General features: G+C 38.3%; 2 protein-coding genes across 5 annotated transcripts in view; one reads left to right on the top strand and one right to left on the bottom strand.

The window, feature by feature from the left end:
• Window positions 1–17,847, top strand: part of OGA (O-GlcNAcase) — a 457,590-nt gene that overhangs the window by 298,800 nt on the left and 140,943 nt on the right. The gene's annotated exons all lie outside the window — the stretch shown is intronic.
• The window catches only part of BTRC (beta-transducin repeat containing E3 ubiquitin protein ligase), a 118,192-nt gene that overhangs the window by 94,980 nt on the left and 5,365 nt on the right, over window positions 1–17,847 (bottom strand). For 2 of the 4 annotated variants that reach the window (XM_075717346.1, XM_075717348.1), the window contains exon 2: window positions 6,397–6,465. The exons of the other annotated variants lie outside the window; for them this stretch is intronic. In XM_075717346.1, the coding sequence (XP_075573461.1) occupies window positions 6,397–6,465 (69 nt within the window). The remainder of the gene's footprint in view (window positions 1–6,396; window positions 6,466–17,847) is intronic. 4 annotated transcript variants of the gene reach the window in all.

The following is a 17,847-nucleotide window of genomic DNA, read 5'->3' as shown; positions in this document are numbered from 1 at the left end:
ACATTGCAAATGTCGGTCTCATGAAACTTAATAACAATTCCAGAAATTTACTTCTTCCTAAAAATTGGGTTTGGTTCCATTCTTTGGTCCATTTTTCATCCTTTCAACCTCTCACATATACATAAAAATGAAAAGGTATGTCTTATTTTTCCCTCTATTTTCAGAGAGGTGTTCTCTTTGATTAAATATATATGATATAGTTATAGAAAAAAAATTTTCAGTGCATCTTGTGTACTTTCACAATTAAAAAACTTGTCACACTTATTTCATTTTTTAGCTCGGGTAGCACTTATCATATAGGCTTCTTATCTGAGAAAAAGGTATATGATACAAGTTTAAAAAAAACTGCAAAAATGGAATGAGAACATTCTTTTTTTTATTTTAGTAGATTTTTGTGGGGCTTTGGTTTTTTCTTTTCTTTTCCCCCCTATCCCAACAGTGGATACAAGGCATACTAAATACATAATTACATGAGAGAGCCACCCAGCTTTCAAAGGAGCCATTCCAGTGAATTGTGTAAATAATATGCCTTTAAAAACCCTAACATACAAATACAGATTTACCAGTTATGGAGCAGTTATATACCTGAGAGACAAGAATACCCATTTTATAAAAAAAATCCTGCCTAATTAGGAACTTACCAAAGAGACTAGCATGGCTCAGAGCAAATTAATACTTTTATAACTTTCTCCAAAAGTTTTTTGTCTGTTTTCATTTGAAAACAAGAAAAATTTTAAAAGCTGTAAGTGTTAATTAAGCCAAAAAGAATGGTCAAAACCCATAGAGTTAGAAGTTACACCTCCTTACACCCCAGACCACTGTTCCCTGCACTTAAAACAAGATAATTCTGACTTTGTCACTGCCAGTTTTTCTTGAAAGTCTTTCCATGGTAAGAAGATGAATTTATAAAACAAAGAGGCAACTACAGTATTCCTGGGAGCATGACCATGAGAAGGATCTCCCAGGGTTCAACTAGTCCACAAACTGTCAGTTCTTCTAGCTGGCACATATTGCACCAGAATCATGAAGGGCAACATGCAGTTGCTGTCATAACCGCTGTTTTTCACAATTTCTCAGCTTCTATTGCGTTCATACATGTTGGTCACACTTCCACAAGCATGTATGGGGATGATTAAAAGTGGTTTGTGCTCCTGTTTTGCTATAACAAAAGTAATTAAGCTATCTCGTTTAAGACCCTTGAAGCATTTTCATGAACTGCAAATCAAGCAACCCAAACGTGACTTACAGAAAGCTGAGAGTATGTTCCTGGAACAACTGTAGGATCTATCTTCAAAACAATTAGGTCTCACAAATCAGAGGCTGAAGCACACTACCAGGGTTCAATTATAACACTCCTCCTAGACTCCAAACATAGGAAATACTGGACTTCTTACCCCAGCACAGATCACTGACTTCAGTGCAGCAGTTTTCCCCTTCACCCTATGGCTCAGGGGGTTACTACATTCTGCAACCTTTGCTATGCACACACAGCTCAAACTGCTGTAAATGATTCCTTTTCCTTCAGTCTCCCTCTTTTCACGTAATTACTCAGTAAATTTTCCTTAACATACATATGCAAACTCTTCTCTAATCTTCTGGTAACTCCCTAGCTTTCAGTAACTTTTTACAAGAGATTCCAGTTCACTAACTACTCTTAAATATCAAAGATAAGGGACACAGAAAAGGGTTTACATATTCAGATTATCCAAATAATTTCTTACCTGAGAGGGATCCGGGAGGATCAAATCACAGCTTTTAGGTAACTGTTTGTGAAGAAATGTTCTCCCCAAAGAGTGGTTACTGGAGTTCAACCTCTGGGATTCCAGATCAACAGAAGTTACACACCCCAGAAAGGGGCCAACTTCCCATCTATAAGGTGTACAAGATCCTCAATTGCCAAGTGCTTGAGGGAACGTGTGTAGATCATATCTGAAGTAGACAATACTAATGTTTTCATAATTACGGCTCTTTAATCCATGAGGCTGATAAATCTAAACCAGTGCACCTGCAGAGCTTTAATTTCAGATGCCATACCTTTCCTTAAGGAGCATAACATGCAGGGACTTGTGTGTGCTTCTTTAAGCAACACCAAAGATGGTGTTAAAAGCAAGCCCTACCCAAACTTACTAAAAGCAATCTCACCGAAGTCTAAAGCATGAAACTATCTGAAGGCTTAAAATGGAGATGTTGGAAGACCAAGAGCATTAGGCTCTTTCATAAGCAAGAAAATATAGTTGCTATTAAGCTCCATCATGTTCAAAGCCTGATTTTTGCAGTAATTCTGAACAATTTAAAATCTTATTATGCCATAAGAGATAAATCTAATTCTTTGACATAGGCATTCTGCATGAGTTTGGGCAGAGTAGCATGGCATCTCAGTTCCACATCTGCACAGCAAGGACAATAGAACTACCCTGCCCAAGAGAGGTGTCAGAGATGGAGTGTGTCTTTAATTATGAAGCTCTGACATATAAACCAAAACCTGAAACAACAGGGAGCCAAGAATAAGAGAACAGTGAATCATCACCTTTATAATAAAAAGAAGAAAGAGCAATATACCAACTGCCTAACCATCACTAAACCTGAACAACTGTAAGGCTTTAAAAAAATACCCAACCCTACTCTAAGAAATGGGTTGAAACCTCTTCAGCTTGGGACACTTTTGCAACTTCAGTCTAGATTTCCATCACACAAACTGCGGAGAAGAAATCTACATTGGTGGAGAGATGAAATGGAGGTTTCATTAGAATTTTCCCTCATCTCTAGTTTTATTTAATTCCATAAAATCTCTCAGGATTATTGTTGTTATACACCTACCACACAAAAGTGTTTAAAGGATAACTGATATGTCTGCATAGCACTTTACATTCTCAAAGTACTACATGAGTGCCAAGTATTAATAATGAACTGCAGAAAGAAAGCTTATTTCTACTTTCCACCCAAGGAATCACTACCTGAATTTTAAAAAGTGATCCGTGATCCACTAAAAATAGAATATATGTTTTAAAAGTTAAGCAGGACATGCTAAATGACAAAATTACAGAACAAAAATATTTCCAGAATCATTGCATTTTTCTCCTGGTAAAGTGCAATTCTAGTGGAAGAATCCTATTTTCACCACAGTCCTGGTTTTTACACACTCTTTTTCAGCTGACTTGACTGAGGTGCAGACCATTAATATCTGAAGTGCCTTGTTTTGATTATACTGGCCTTTGCTGGTACCAATCTAGTTAAGGTAGCACCAAGAATTTCCAGCATAAAACACATTTACAGGTTTATAACTTGGCTCTAAAAATTCTACTCCAAAAGACAGTGGGAGGCAGAAAGGCTCAGATGAGTGCACTATATTACATATCCTATGCGATGCATACTTGCTCACAATGCTATGTGAAGGGGAGGGATTAGCTTTAACTCTGAATTACCATGTTTCACAAGCCACCTAAAATTACACTTTTAACTCCCCCGTTTATGTAATCAAAATAATGTTTTATAAGTGTTTCAGCTAATTAAGAGCTTAATTTGCCCAATTTCACAGCTTGGCTTAAATCATAGAAGGTGTCAATATAATATAGGAATTGGAATGTCATGTCTATTGATCATATTTATACACAAACTTTCCCCCCCCCTCCCCACTCTCAAAAGTCAATTGCAGCTTGTCTTCAAAGGGTCAACATCTAGGTGATGCGATGTTACAGACTGCTAGCAGCCCAACACTGCCATTCAAAGAAAGGCTTAAATGAAGATCAAGGCTAAATTAACTGTAGGTGTTTGCCTTTTTGTAAAAGATCAACTAACAGGAAACAGCTAGAGTAAAGAGAGCTTTGCAGGTTACTTAAAACGCTATTCTTAAAGCAACATGTATTTCTGGCCATTGGTATTGTGTTTCCTCTAGCCCACACAAGAACACAATACAGCTCTCTACTGCAGCACAGCAACATTAAATATAAAAACCTGCCATTAAAGGACAGAGGGTAACAGCATCAGTGTGGGCAACCCATGCTCAGGTAGTGTTCAACTATTATCTCCACTTTAAGTAGGCTGAAAATACGCAAATCCAGCCAGCACTGTTTTTAGATAAAATTGTCGGGTTTATGGATATTTATAGTATGTGTCCAGTCTTGCAGAACTCCATCTTCCTCCACCTCATCTCTAATATAAACTGCTTTTAGCCCACTTTAATGCAATGTTACTGGGATACTTCTCACATTCTGTATAAACCAGGCAGCAGATCAATACTCAGCTATGCTGGGCAGGGGGTGGGGGGGGGGGGTGGAATCGTTACATTAGTATCCTGTCAAAAACAGAGACACCAGGAGGATAAACCTGATGCAGACACCATTCCATCTGGATACATATGTAGATTACTGCTTTTAAATACATCAAAAGCGGCTTTCTTTCCAATATGCGGTTTTAAAGAATCCTACAGGTAGGACCTTGGGTATATATGTTACACCAAATCAGTCACACCTCAAAAAAATTTAACCTCTCTGCTTCTCATGAGAGTTCTTTCTTTGGATCAAAAGTTTCCACCCTTTGTATCAACTCCTATATCCATATACTTCCTGTGGTGAAATCACAGCACTGAAATTGGAATAGCAAAGCTATTTCCATGACAGCATCTGTTGATGACACAAGCTCAGGTTTATAACTTTTCCTTGGATCAAGGAGGAGAAAGAAGATTTAAGATAAAGACTTTAAAACCATTAACAGTAAACTAAAAATCAAAAAGAAAGCAGCCACATGGAAAAATATTTTTTAAAGTATAAGTTCTATTATTTGAGGTTGCCTAATGTGAAAGTCTCCTTGGAAAATTCACTAACTGAGCGTTTTGGGGGTGTGTGTCCCCCTCGTATTTTTCAGAGTCAAACCAGAATACATCCCACCCCTAACAGAGCATTGGTAATGTAACATAGCAAGAACAGATGCGGGTCTGTGCCTCAGAAGTAAAACAGAACAGCCGCACAATCCTCTTCCTATTGTTCTCCCACCCCACCACATAAGAAACAGAAACTGATGCCATGCCCCATAGGTCAACAAACTTGAGCTCTGTGAGACGATAATTGCAGAGTTGAGACTCCTCTGAGACACCTTGCCTCCAGCTCAGCAAAGTTTAAATCAAGAAAACATCAGCTTCAATGTCCCAGCTGACCTTCACTAGTGTGGACTCCGAGAAAGACAGAAATGGTCTCTCGGAGAGAAGCTCCAAAGCACGCTTCACCTTTGCAACACATCACTCATCCAAAGAAATGGTTTGCAAATGTAATACAGGACTCAATACCCATCATCTTACAGGCATTCAAGCTCCTCTCAGTTTCACAGAAGTCAATGTAAGTTGACAGCAGTAAGCACCTTGCACAAACAAGTTACTACTTACTACTTGTAAGATACTGAGACAAAACTGGAGATAATCAAAGCCATCCTGTTAGCACCTGCAATGAAACTCTTGTGTTTTAAAGGGGTTTGCTGCTGTAGTTTTTAATTCTCTCCCACTCTGCTCAAGTGACTTGGCTCTTTGTTTCTGTTGGGCTCACGGTACCAGAGATCCCTTCACCACCATGTTTCATCATTTCACAACTCCAGTTGCCACGACAACAGGATGCAGCTTATCTGTGCCGTTTTCATATTTCCAGTTTTTGTTGCCATAACAACACAATCATTCTGGCTTTCTACAAAAACAGCAACTTTAAGCCACATATTCTCAAGGACGCAGGATTCATCATACATGTATCTTCATGAGAGAAGAGATTTGTACAGGCAATTTGTAAATTAAGCTATTTTTTCTGAAGGGGGATTTTTCACTCACAAAAGTGAAAAGCTGACAGCAATTGCTGGAGGCAGACTGCTGAGACATCTAAAGCCTGGCCTTTAATAATAGCCAGAGTAATATAGCACTAGGCCACTTCCGAGTGGGGACTCCCCACAGTGTCAGATTGTGTCAAACTGCACAATTGTTATGTGATGTGAGTAAGTGTCCATACTTGTTTCACCCAGGCAGATCTGAATTAGAGGCTAGATGCAATTCTCTTGAGTTTTAACCCAGTGGCCTCCCCATTATTACCAGCACCACCACCATGCAGCTTTGTGTTTGAAGGCCCATTTTAATTCTGTAATTCAAGCTGTTGTTGCAGATTTCTCTTCAGACTCTGACCCTTTTCACTTTCAGGTGACTGCATTTTGAACTTTTATTTACAGGAAGTGCACATTCATAAGACTGGTGAGAAAATGTTATACAAGCACAGCATGCATAAACACAAAACAGTGATGGCTATGAGGGGTATCAGCTAACATGGCACCGTAACTTCATTACACCCTCATTTATGTACTTCACTAATGAGACAAGCACAGGTGTCCAACACGGTCCCTCACATGAGATGAATAACAATAATACAGTCCAACCTGCTTTAGCCATGCTTGGTATCCAGAAGATATAAGTTGGAATCCATCTTTTGGCATGTGTATTCGGGGCTAGGAGAGAATAGACATAAAGAGAGACCTCCTTTTACACTGGGACCTAGCTAACCTAAGTCTAAATTCTGGAGCATTTTAAACAATGCAATTTTTTTTAAGCTACATATGAAGGTTTAGTCCCCAGATTAGTTCTTGTTTACTCCTTTGAGATCAGCTGCTTTAAGAACACTTTCCTAATAAAGGCACCACCATTTTTATGATTTCCACCATTTTACATTTCAACTCAGTATATATAGGTATTTCTTTAAAATTTCCACACAAATGCACTTGGATAAGCACAGCCTCTGTGGTGGGTGCAGTAGCAGAGACTAATGGTCATTAACACTTGTACCACTACATAAAGCTAAATGGTGTCAAAACAGCAGTAGTCAAGCTATGAGAGTGCTTTTACAGTCACCATCCTCAACATGGTCAGACCAGACGTTGGACAACATGAAAAGATTAAGGAAAATCCCTGAAGACGTGCAGCCTTAATACCGGGGTAACAGAAAACTATACTCACACACAGCCATAAATTATGCCTCAAACTGACAGACAAATATAATCTCCTCCCCATTTATTGTTTTCATGCTTTATCGGGTTGAGGAAAAGACAAGACATCCAATTGCTCTGGAAGCACAAAACATATATAGCATAACTTACAGCTAGAAAGAAGTATGCAACAAAGAAATGAAACACTGCTTGTCATGACATTCATTTGCATTCTAAGATATTCTCACAATCAAGTGGATTCAACTGTCCCCGCCCCACCCCAAAGGAGGAGATGCTTAGAAATTAAAATCACATCTAAGCAACAGGACCAGACAGGACATCCACAGACACGAAGTCCAGAGATCTTTCTTACTCCTGGAAACTACTTCACAATCCCTTTCTTAATTCACTGTACTTCCCCAATAAACCAGCAGATGTGTGCCCCTACCACTCCTTCTGGAAGGCTGGAAACACCTTTCTCATTTTCAGAATGGTTCTCTTCAAGGTGAGTTTATCCCCATTTGTTCTTGTGTCAGCACAATATTTAGTTTGTATGAACTGCTTCCACCTTGGTGCTTGTAACACTAAAAAATACAATTGGTTGGAGAGGAAAAATGTGTCACCACTGAACGACGAACCTTCACAGCTATGGTGGGGAGGTAGTCCAGCCTTGGAATTTGAAATTAAAACAAGAACTAGCACAGACTAAAATCTTGCCTCTAAAAAGCAGTACACATAGAGGATTTTACAATATACTTTGAATATTAGTTATTTTTGCTTCTCTCCAGTTTGAATTGAAATCCTCCTAAATCTTTCTTTTCTGATTATGCCCTGGTGTCCTAGCCAGTAATCTCAGTTACTCATGAATTTTAATAACCACCATTGTGCTGATAAATTAAAGTCAAGTATATCTGGTTACTGTATTCACCTGCTGAGTTTGGACTTGAAATGCTTAACACATTAACAAACTATGTTTTAGGGGACTTCTCACACAGCTAGAAGCATCATGCTCTGAGACCTAATCCTTACTTCAGCACTAACTTCATGGGTGGTTAGTCTCTCTACTACTGTAAAACGAGGACGACACTCATTTAACCCACCTCACAGGTTTGCTGAGAGGAACTGCTGACATTTCTACGTGCTCTGAAAAAGGAAGAAACTATATGAAGTGCTACGTATCTAGCAAAACCACAACACAAACCCACATTTTACTTCTGGCTCAAGTGTTTCAGTTGCTTTTTCAAAGTAGCACAGCTCAGGATACCTATCTAGGAAAGAAAAAGCCTTCATAAACAAGCAAAAATAACAACCTTTTGAAATCACAGTGTCGGGAGTAGAGAGACTTGAATATCAGTCTCAGATCTGTGCAGGTTCACACAGCAAATCTGTGAAAAAAGACTTCATTTCTTTCTGTTTCTGTTACCTAACCTACAAATTAAAGGATAATAGTGAAACTTTCTCTTAGGACCAGCAGGCTGCTTAACATTTGTAAAGCCCATCAGTCCAGAGTAGTTTAAGTAATTGATTTAAGACACTGATTTAAACCATTTAATTTGAATACCCTGGTCCTGCAAATATGTATTAATAGACCTATTGCCATCAACACATCTCATGCAGAAGCATCTCCAATATCAAAGATAACACTGTATTTCTATTAAGACAACTCTTACCAACACAAGTTCTTTGTGACTTCAAAATAAAGTTCCCTGACTATTGGCAATAAGTGATCAGGACTTTCAGCAGATTAGCAGCTACTGTAAACTCAATTTATTTTTCAATGCTGACAAGTTAAATGTACAAGTGGGAAAATCTAAGACCCATCACCCATCGCTCAGCGCCATACTTGCAAAAAACCCTCAGTGAAGTATGTCTCCTCTGCATTTGATAAGCCTACCCTCATCTAAGAGGAAAATAAACTATACAGAAGAGAAGCAAGATTTATCAGTCCGAGGTATGTAATTACCCTCATACTGCTGCTTATAACATTAAAGTGGGATATTTGCCCAAGTGAGCCCCCATTCATATCAAATGCAAGCACCAATAGAAAAGTGTAATTCAATTAAAATCTCTGGAGCTCTCACTTACAAGCATTTAATGCACACAGACTCACCACTGGCTAAACTTTTACAACCAACCTCCTAAATTTTAAATTTCTGTGGTTCTCCTAGGCACATTGTGAATGACCCCCAGGAACATCTCCTTCAAAAGACAAGCAATTAAATAAGTACATCTGGTTAAAACTCCCCAAATTTTAATGTTCAAAATGACAGCAGACATGCAACTACAAAATTACAGAAGACGAACTCATACATGCTTGGCAACTTAAAAAAATAAAACAAAATTGCCCCTCTTGCCCCAGCCTTTAAAAGATCTGGGACACAGGCAACTGCCTTGTTTGAAAGCTGTACTATTTTACCGATTGTCACTAAAATCTTCCACTATTATGATCCATTCAAGGCAATTCTATCAGCAATACAATTAATAGCCCAGCAAGATCTACTCATTTTTGTCTTTTCATGAGCATACACCATTTATGCTCATGGTTCTGTATCATTCATAAGCATAGTATTTTCTCTTCGCATCTGCTCCAGCATTTTCCATGACTGCTAGGAAGTCAGACTGCTAGGTAATTTTCCTCTCTCTTTCAATAGCCACCTCAAAAAGAAACTCTGAAAGCACTCACTCTAACTGCTAACTTCTATCATGCTATTCTGTGAATATTTCACATTTTTATCTAGGTGAGTGACTAATTTGTAATACAACCCTGACAACTTCCTTTCCAAAGACATTCACGTTTATTATTGAGGACTTGCTTTAAAAAAGAGCCTTCCATCACCACAGATGGCTTATTCCATAACCATCAGCGACTTATTCACAGTTCTGAAATGCAATTTCACCCTGTATGAAATGCCTACTTTCTCTTTAGTCTTTTCGGTGGCCACAGAACTTATCATCTATATATGACCCCATATATTAAATTATATTATTATATATATTGCAATTGTCTATAAACCCATGAGCCAGAATAGCTTACTTTGCTCATCTTTTCTTCTGCAATCCCTGACTTTTTTCCTTTAGTAATCTACTCTTCCATTTTTAATCCATTTCATTTCTGCAGTCCCTAGCAAGGCCCAGAACAACAGAATGATTTCTGAGAACAAGTCAGTAATTTGAAATTCAGTGGTACCCTCTTCCCTTCCCTACAAAGGCTGATTTTCAGAGGACATTTAATTACAGGCCTGAGTTCCTATTTTCTAAGCCTAAACACAACCCCTGAAGGCTTACAATATTTGAGTCACAGCTGGAGCTGTGGTTACTATACAGTTTAAATATCAGCCTCTTTACTGTGCAATTTGTTTTGAAAATCAAATCAGATGCCGTGTCATAAACAAGTGCTAATTAAGTACTGAGTGGAAATTGGGCTTTTTTGTGCAAGAAGGGTTCTTAAATATCTGCATCTTCACTTCCATAAGAAAGGATAAATGTCAAGAGTGATAATTATAAAAGGAAACCTGCTATGGCACTTGCAAGGCAGTACTGCTGCTTCCATTTCATCTGCTTCCATGTAAGAAGGAATTTGGGGGGGGGGGGTGGAGAGTTGAGACCTGTATGAAATATATACGTACTCAGGATCTTACGAATCTGATCATGTAACTCATAATGCTTCCTTTTCTGTCAGAAAGGACATTTACTCTGGGTTTCCATCACATACAATTTAAACAGGCAAACTAAACCCATCTCTCTCTGTCACTGCAAAGCAACAGTGAAGCTACTTATCTTTTCATTCCTTTTAAGTTATGACCTACACACAGTATTTATTTGATGATAACATTGCATTCATTAGATATAACACCTTGTTTGATAAATATCAAGTGAAGAATAGGAATAATGCATTTTAATACTGTGAAGGTTGCCTCTGAGTAACAATATTCACGACTCCATTAACTAAGAGGCTCTCGGCTACAAAGGCAGAATTAGATCTGTCAGTCACTGACACAGGAGGGCATGGCCAGTTGCACTGAAGATTGTCCAGTTGAGACAACTTCCACAGCAAAGGAAAATATCCCCTGTGGTCTAGAACTTGTTAATGAGTTTGTATGCGTTACAGCAATAAACTGAATTCCTACTACAGAATATACAACCTCATGGCCCAAACAGACACCTGACTCTACTGTCCAAAGCAGTACCCAAAATAAAGCACAGTTAGATCTAATTCAACAAAACCAAAGACAGGATTTTGAAATCTTTCATTATTATTAGGAGAGAAAGCCATGAACTCTCCGATACTAAAACCATAATCTGACAATATTTAAGCGGGCTCTTTGAGAGATTTTGTAGAAGGAATGAACAAACACTGAGTTGGTTGACTATCAGATCTCACAGTTTGATAAACAACCTCCTTCAGAAGGACACTGCACTCTCAAACAGTAGGCTCTGACCCTGCCTGCAAACTTAATGAATTCACTGCACGTGGTGAACATGGCTACTCTAGTTCTTTGGTGAATTTGTTTGGAGAATGTTGACCAGGATCTGCTCCAAAACAACTCCCACTGGAGAATATCTCTTTATATTCCTTGAAAGATAAAAACGGACAAGTTTTTATATCCTGCAAGAGCAGCATCTACCAGGAAAACTACTTTTGTAACATGAAACACCTGAATACCTTCTTAAGGGCTCACAAGAATACTAAGCTACAGTATTCAAGACCAAATGGAGATCTGTGACAGCACTCCATTAATCTTTGGACAAAGTAATAGCAAGCTCTGTGAACATGCTTACTATACAGTGTAAAGAGATCCTCTTTGTGCCCATAAGTAAAAACACTCGATTTCACAAACACTTGACATGTTAAGTCTGAAATTCAAGTCCTATATTCAGCCTCCTTCAAGACAGCAAGATCTGTGATGAAGAAAAGAGAAGCTACATTTCTCATGCTACTGTCTGAACTTGTGCCAGGTAAGTATCCAACAAGAACACTGATATCCAAGTGCAAGCATTATGTATAAAACAGAAGCTGGAAGCTTGTCTAGAGATCAATAAAATTAAGTTGATGCCTTTTAAGTATCTTGTCTCTTTTTTGTAAGTCCATAGAAAAGTCAGAAAGCTCACCTGGATTCTGATTTTTCACTGAGACTCAGAGAATCAGGAATAGAAAATTCTGTACTCAAGAAAAAAATATAGCCAAGGTGAACAAAATTAAGAAGTCTGGAAAACTAAAATCTCCATAATCAGCAAAAGAACCTACAGCGCAAACTTTCACCTTCCTGATCTCCTGCTGAATTTCAGGTAGCAGACAAAAAAGCATGCAGAAGAAACAGGCTAGAGGTCTGTGCCAACTATCCTGGAAGGAAATCTGCAGTTCACACATTAAGCAGACAAATTTGTAAGAGGAATACCATTTTTTTCTAAAGAAATGGAAATGCTTTCAAGAGCAGACTCCAGCATTCAACCACAACATTTTCGGTTTAGTGAGCTCTCATCTTACAAGCTGACTCCAGCACTCAAGCCAAACATTTTCCTGTTCAATAAAGTAACCAAAAAACTTCCTTTCTTCCTTTTTTGCAAAATGGCCATTCTATCCCAATTCACTTCCCTCACAAAGCACTGTGCTACAATTACAATGTGGGACCTATTCACCTATCATAAAGAACTTGGAATCCATAACTAACTGCCCTGAGTACTTACCAAGATATATTAAATTTCCTTTCCTGATCTAAATGCCCTGTACTGAGTTCAGATCTACAACAGTTCTCAACTCCTTGAGACTAGCACAAGATGTAAATGCTCCTTTGCTTGGCTTAACTAGAGGAAATTCCTCCTTAAAACAAGAAGTACCAAAGAAGCCCACTGTCTTGGAGGACTATGATGCAATAATGAAGCAGGGGCAACAGAAGCACCTGAAGATACCTAACGGGCAGCCTCTGGAAGAATCCCCAACCAGAACAAGTCTCTGTAAAAGGACTAACCAGAATGAGTCTAAAATGTTGCAGAATTGACTGGCCAGCCTTTAAAAAGCAAAAAAGCCCAAACCACAAACAGACAAACAGTATGTCCTGTCTCCCAGGAAAGGAAATCTACTGAGACTGAGTACCGATAACTATCGCCAAAATGAAGCAGTCATCATATGAGGCCTAAGTAAATCTACTCCCAATTTAGAACAAATTAGAATTAGTGCTAGACTAGCCCAGTCTTCTTCTTTAAGAAGATCACTGAAGTCCAGACAAATTAGTAGTCATTAAGCATTTGATAGATGACATGTAGGAAGTTACTAGTTAAAATGAAGAGGATTAGGATTAATACCAGAGTTGTAAGGAGGATAAGAAACTAAAAAGGGTATAGGATCACAGGTTATTTTGAAACGGGAACCATCAAGCTGTGCAGAGATTGATCCTTGTTGAAATCCATTATTAATCTTGAAATCATCACTAATGGCTAAAACCCAAGAATTACCAATGTGCTAATGAAATTGGCTGAAGACAAAGTTAAGAGACATCCTAAATATATAGGACACAGCATCTTGAAGAGCTGGGTAACAGAACCAACACAAGGTATACATAAATTAACATTATTTCCACTACAAACTAGGGACTCGGTAACTGTGAAGAGGGGAAGAGGCCCTGGGATATGTTACTCACTAGATAACGATGATTCACCAGTAAGATGCAGCCATGAAGATGGCAAATGCTACTATAGGATATTGTATAAAGTGAAAAAAATCTCAGAAGAGAGAAATTAGGATTACTGCTTTTGTACAAGGAACAAATAAAACTTTTCCTGGAATATTCTGAATAGCTCTGGTCACTCATGTTCTAGGTAGATCAATCAAATTCAGCAGCTGTTTAAAAAGGTCTGCTGAGAAGATCAAGAGTTACAGGAAATGTCTTATGATGTAAAGAAAAAAAAAAAAGCAGCTTGTTTAGCCTGACCAGATCCAGCTCAGAGGAGAACATGATTGCTTTCCACAAATATATACAGATGAACACAGGGGAGCAAGAAGAGCTGTTTAAGCCCAAGGACAACACTGGCACAAGAACAAATGAGAATAAATTAGCCATGAATGAAGTTAAGCTGGAAAATAAGAACAAGGATTCTTGCTTTCAAAGTAGTCAAATTTGGAATAGCTCTACAATGGCATAGCAAAGAAAATTCTGCTCACTTAAGAACTGCTTTGAGTAGCTTGCAAAAGGGACTGGACAGTACCCTGTCTGCCAATATCGGACTTGAACCCATGCTCCACAAGACCTGTTCCAATCCCATGTGGACTTGTTTCCTCTCACTGATGGGCTCTGACTATTTTGCCTCTGCATAAAGTCTTCTAAGATCAATGAGATACAGATATATAGGAATATCTTCTTATCAGTAAAAAACTTTCAGCACGTTTACGCTTGTTTATAAACTACAGCTGTGACAAAGTACAAGAGCAACACACTTCACTGGAGTCATCCAAGTCAAAAGGAGAAAAAAAAAGGAAAAAACCTTACAAAAAGAAAATTAACAGGGAATGTAGATTTTTCTTCTTTTGAACCTATTAGCAACAGAAAGCACCTGTCATATTTGAAGAGGGTGTAACATTGCCTGGATTTCTTCAGAAAACTGTTCAGATGCTTCCAAGACCCATCTTCTAAAACAAGATTGATTCATCATTTCTTGAGACTGCACCCACTTCTTATTGTTCTAATTTGCAGGAGATGAATGATAGCTGGCTGCATTTCTCAATCCCATTGAGAGTTTTGGCATATAAGAAAGGGCATTGAACAGACCAAATGAACAACCCCCCTGGAGAATCGCCAGCATCTTCCTAACAGACAGAATTCGAGGCCAACTATCCATAAACTAAAAGCAGCTCCCACATAAACACTGCTCCATTCTGCATCACTCTCAATAAATTACTAACAATGTGTGTAGAGAGTGTGACTATATTGTATGATGGACTTTCATGCTAGACTTTCATGCTACACCATTTTTCTCTGAAACAACTAGAGACTGTTTTGGTTGCTATATGAGCAGGCCTGGAAAGGTTAAGATTTTCTTTTCTAGTCAGAATGCAGACTAGCCCTGCTTTGTATCCAGGCAAAGACAGCCATCACCTTTCTCCTATTTAATCCATCCTCCTGTATTTGAAAAAAAAAAAAAAAAAAAAAAAAAAACCCTCATAATCTGTAAGAATAACTGTGTCCTTACCTGGAAACATCAAAAGAGAGGGCTCCTACAAACAAACAGAGAGAATCCACATGTAGGCACAAAGCCAGCTGATGGAAAAAACACACCAGAGTTCTACACTGGCTGGTATCTCCCAAACTCCCTTTCTACAATCATCTTCAGATCTGTTTTGCTCCAGGTGCTTCTGAAGAAGATGGGCCATCTAGACTACACTTAGAAGTACACTTAAAACTGTCCTGCTAACATACAACTGCACTTAAGAACAACTTCTTCATTCCGTCATAGTATGTCCCTGCAGCTTTTCCCTTCTTACCATGGGATGAAGGAAATTAAACCAGCACTAAGGCACTGCTTCTGCTAGTCCAAACTGGTTACTCCAGTGGATTTTGCCAAGAGGTTGCATGGCTCCTGCTCACAGACCGTAAACACTTCTGTCCTTCCCTCAAGAAGACTGGAAAGACCCCTTGCAGAGCTTTCCCATTCTTCCTCATTCTCTCCTTCCTGCTGCTCTCATCAAGATGAATGCACAGACCCCATTTCAGCAGTGAGGGGATGGAAAATTAAATTGGATGTTTCTCAATTCTTAGTACAGAGGAGGACTAGAAACAGCTAGAGAATGCAAAATGATGATCAATCATTTCTTTCCATGCAAAATCACTGTGGAAAAGTGAAATAATTTAGAACTGAAAGTCTTCATTGCAGCTTCTCAAACCTTCTGCCATCACAGCTAACAAATTTGGCTGTGTACACAGAGCTGCAAGCAGGCTGAGCACCCATTGGTTAATGGAACCACAGAACTTGCAGATGAAAGAGAAAAAAATGAATTTTAATGCAGTTTTTAGAAATACTTGTCATTGTTTCAGCATTGCCATTTAGTGAATGGGACCGATTTCTCTCTCAGTAGGGGATGATATTTTAATGATGTAACAATGTACTTCCCAGAAGAAAGACAAGCCTCATGAGGCAGATTAAAACTAAGAATATTCAGATTCCATTAAAAACAGACAGTTTCAAGCCATTTTTTAAATTAATTTTGTTTAATGATAAAATGTGTTATCTTAACAGGTGGCTACCCAATTGTAAAATTAACCAAAACATGGTCAGAAGCACAAGGCTAGCTGTTAGAAGAACCGGTTTCTTTTTATTCTGTTTTCTATTATCAGTGTACCATATGACCCTACACAAATTCCTCCAGTCCATGACCCCAGGCAAATTTCTGAGCTTCAGCTTTCTCCTTCTGCAAAGCAGGGGTAGTATTTGTCCAACACCAGAGTTCCTCAAGACCTCAGACAAAGAGATACTAGAAACTATTGTTTAATAAGCAGGGACATATTTAATGCAACTCCCAAGATGTTTATTTTCAACAGTTTCTGGGCGATCAAGAAGTTTTTCTCAGCACTAATCAGCATCCTGTCCAGAAAACAACTTCATGTTTGATTGCTTATTAATTGTATTTCAAGCACTTAATATTTAGCTGCAGCCACTGGACTCTGCAATGCCACAAGTCATTTTCAGTTTCCACAGCTAAATAGACACTGCATTCAGCCCTTCTGTGCAAAATCACTTAAAACATATAAATAATACACCTTGTTGAGCATCTCCTGAATTGTAGGAAGGAGGAAATGCGGAAGACTGGAGAAAATATTGAGCATTAGAAACACTAGTTAAGTTTGCTACTGAGAATGGTTAAATGCTACACAAATCTCACCAGCACACATGGAGGTTAAAGATGACACAATGTAAGCAGACAAGGAAGTGACAAAACAGTTTATTCCATCTGCATTGTTGAATTTAGCAGGAAAATTTTTATACAACAAAACCAAGTTGCTCGGCTTGCTGGTTTTGCTGGTCTTACACATGATCTGATCATTTATACACGAAATACTGTTGCAGTGATCACTGAAAAAATGAATATGACAAGAAATGCATCTATAGATGAAAAGAGTCAGTGGAATCCCTTCACTCAATTCTTAATGAAAATTCATCATTCCCAGGTATAAATTACTTTCCTTGTAATAGAAAATAAGTACTTTTCATTAACAAGTTTTATGATACAAACAAACTAGCAGCAGAGTAAAATCCAAAGAAAACAAAACAGTGGATGCACACATCCACTTGACAAGCATATCCAGTCAACATTCGTACATGAGGAAATAAATACTTTCTGATCCCCACTTTAGAAGTTTTTAGAGCATGAAGTGAATTTTAAATGAGACCAGACCATGAAGTCGCCTCTGCCATTTAACTTCTAGTCTCAAGTCATTACTTCTCCTACCTCAATAGCTGTTAACACTGAAAATAAACAAGAAAACAATGTAAATATATTTTCATCAGATTTATGGCCCAGAGATCAGAGCTTGGTTGGCCACTGGAAATACTCCAAAGATCACCGTTTTATTTTTTCTTTATTAGGCACCTCTTAAAGAGGCGATCTCCAAACACTGTACATTCCTACCTTACCTCTAGAGACAATACAGAATAATTTTATTTTCTTCCTCTGAAATCTTCATTACCTCCTTCCACATCACAAACCACTACAGAATATCGAGAATGCCGAGGCCACTGCGCATGTCTTGTATCTTCCAAGGGTTATTTAGGAAACCCTTTGCATAACCAAACTTTGTGGTTAGAACCGTCTGCTTTATCTTACTAATGAGAATGATAATTTAGTACCAAATACTCATGAGGAATTATAGCTCTGCTGACTGGCAAATAATTTGCCAAGGCAGATTAGTTTAGCTGCATAAA

This window comes from Pelecanus crispus, chromosome 10 (assembly GCF_030463565.1).
Source record: "Pelecanus crispus isolate bPelCri1 chromosome 10, bPelCri1.pri, whole genome shotgun sequence".
In the NCBI taxonomy this organism is placed as follows: domain Eukaryota; kingdom Metazoa; phylum Chordata; class Aves; order Pelecaniformes; family Pelecanidae; genus Pelecanus; species Pelecanus crispus.
Note: the sequence above shows the minus strand (reverse complement) of the source record. Positions and strands in the feature narration are given on the sequence as shown.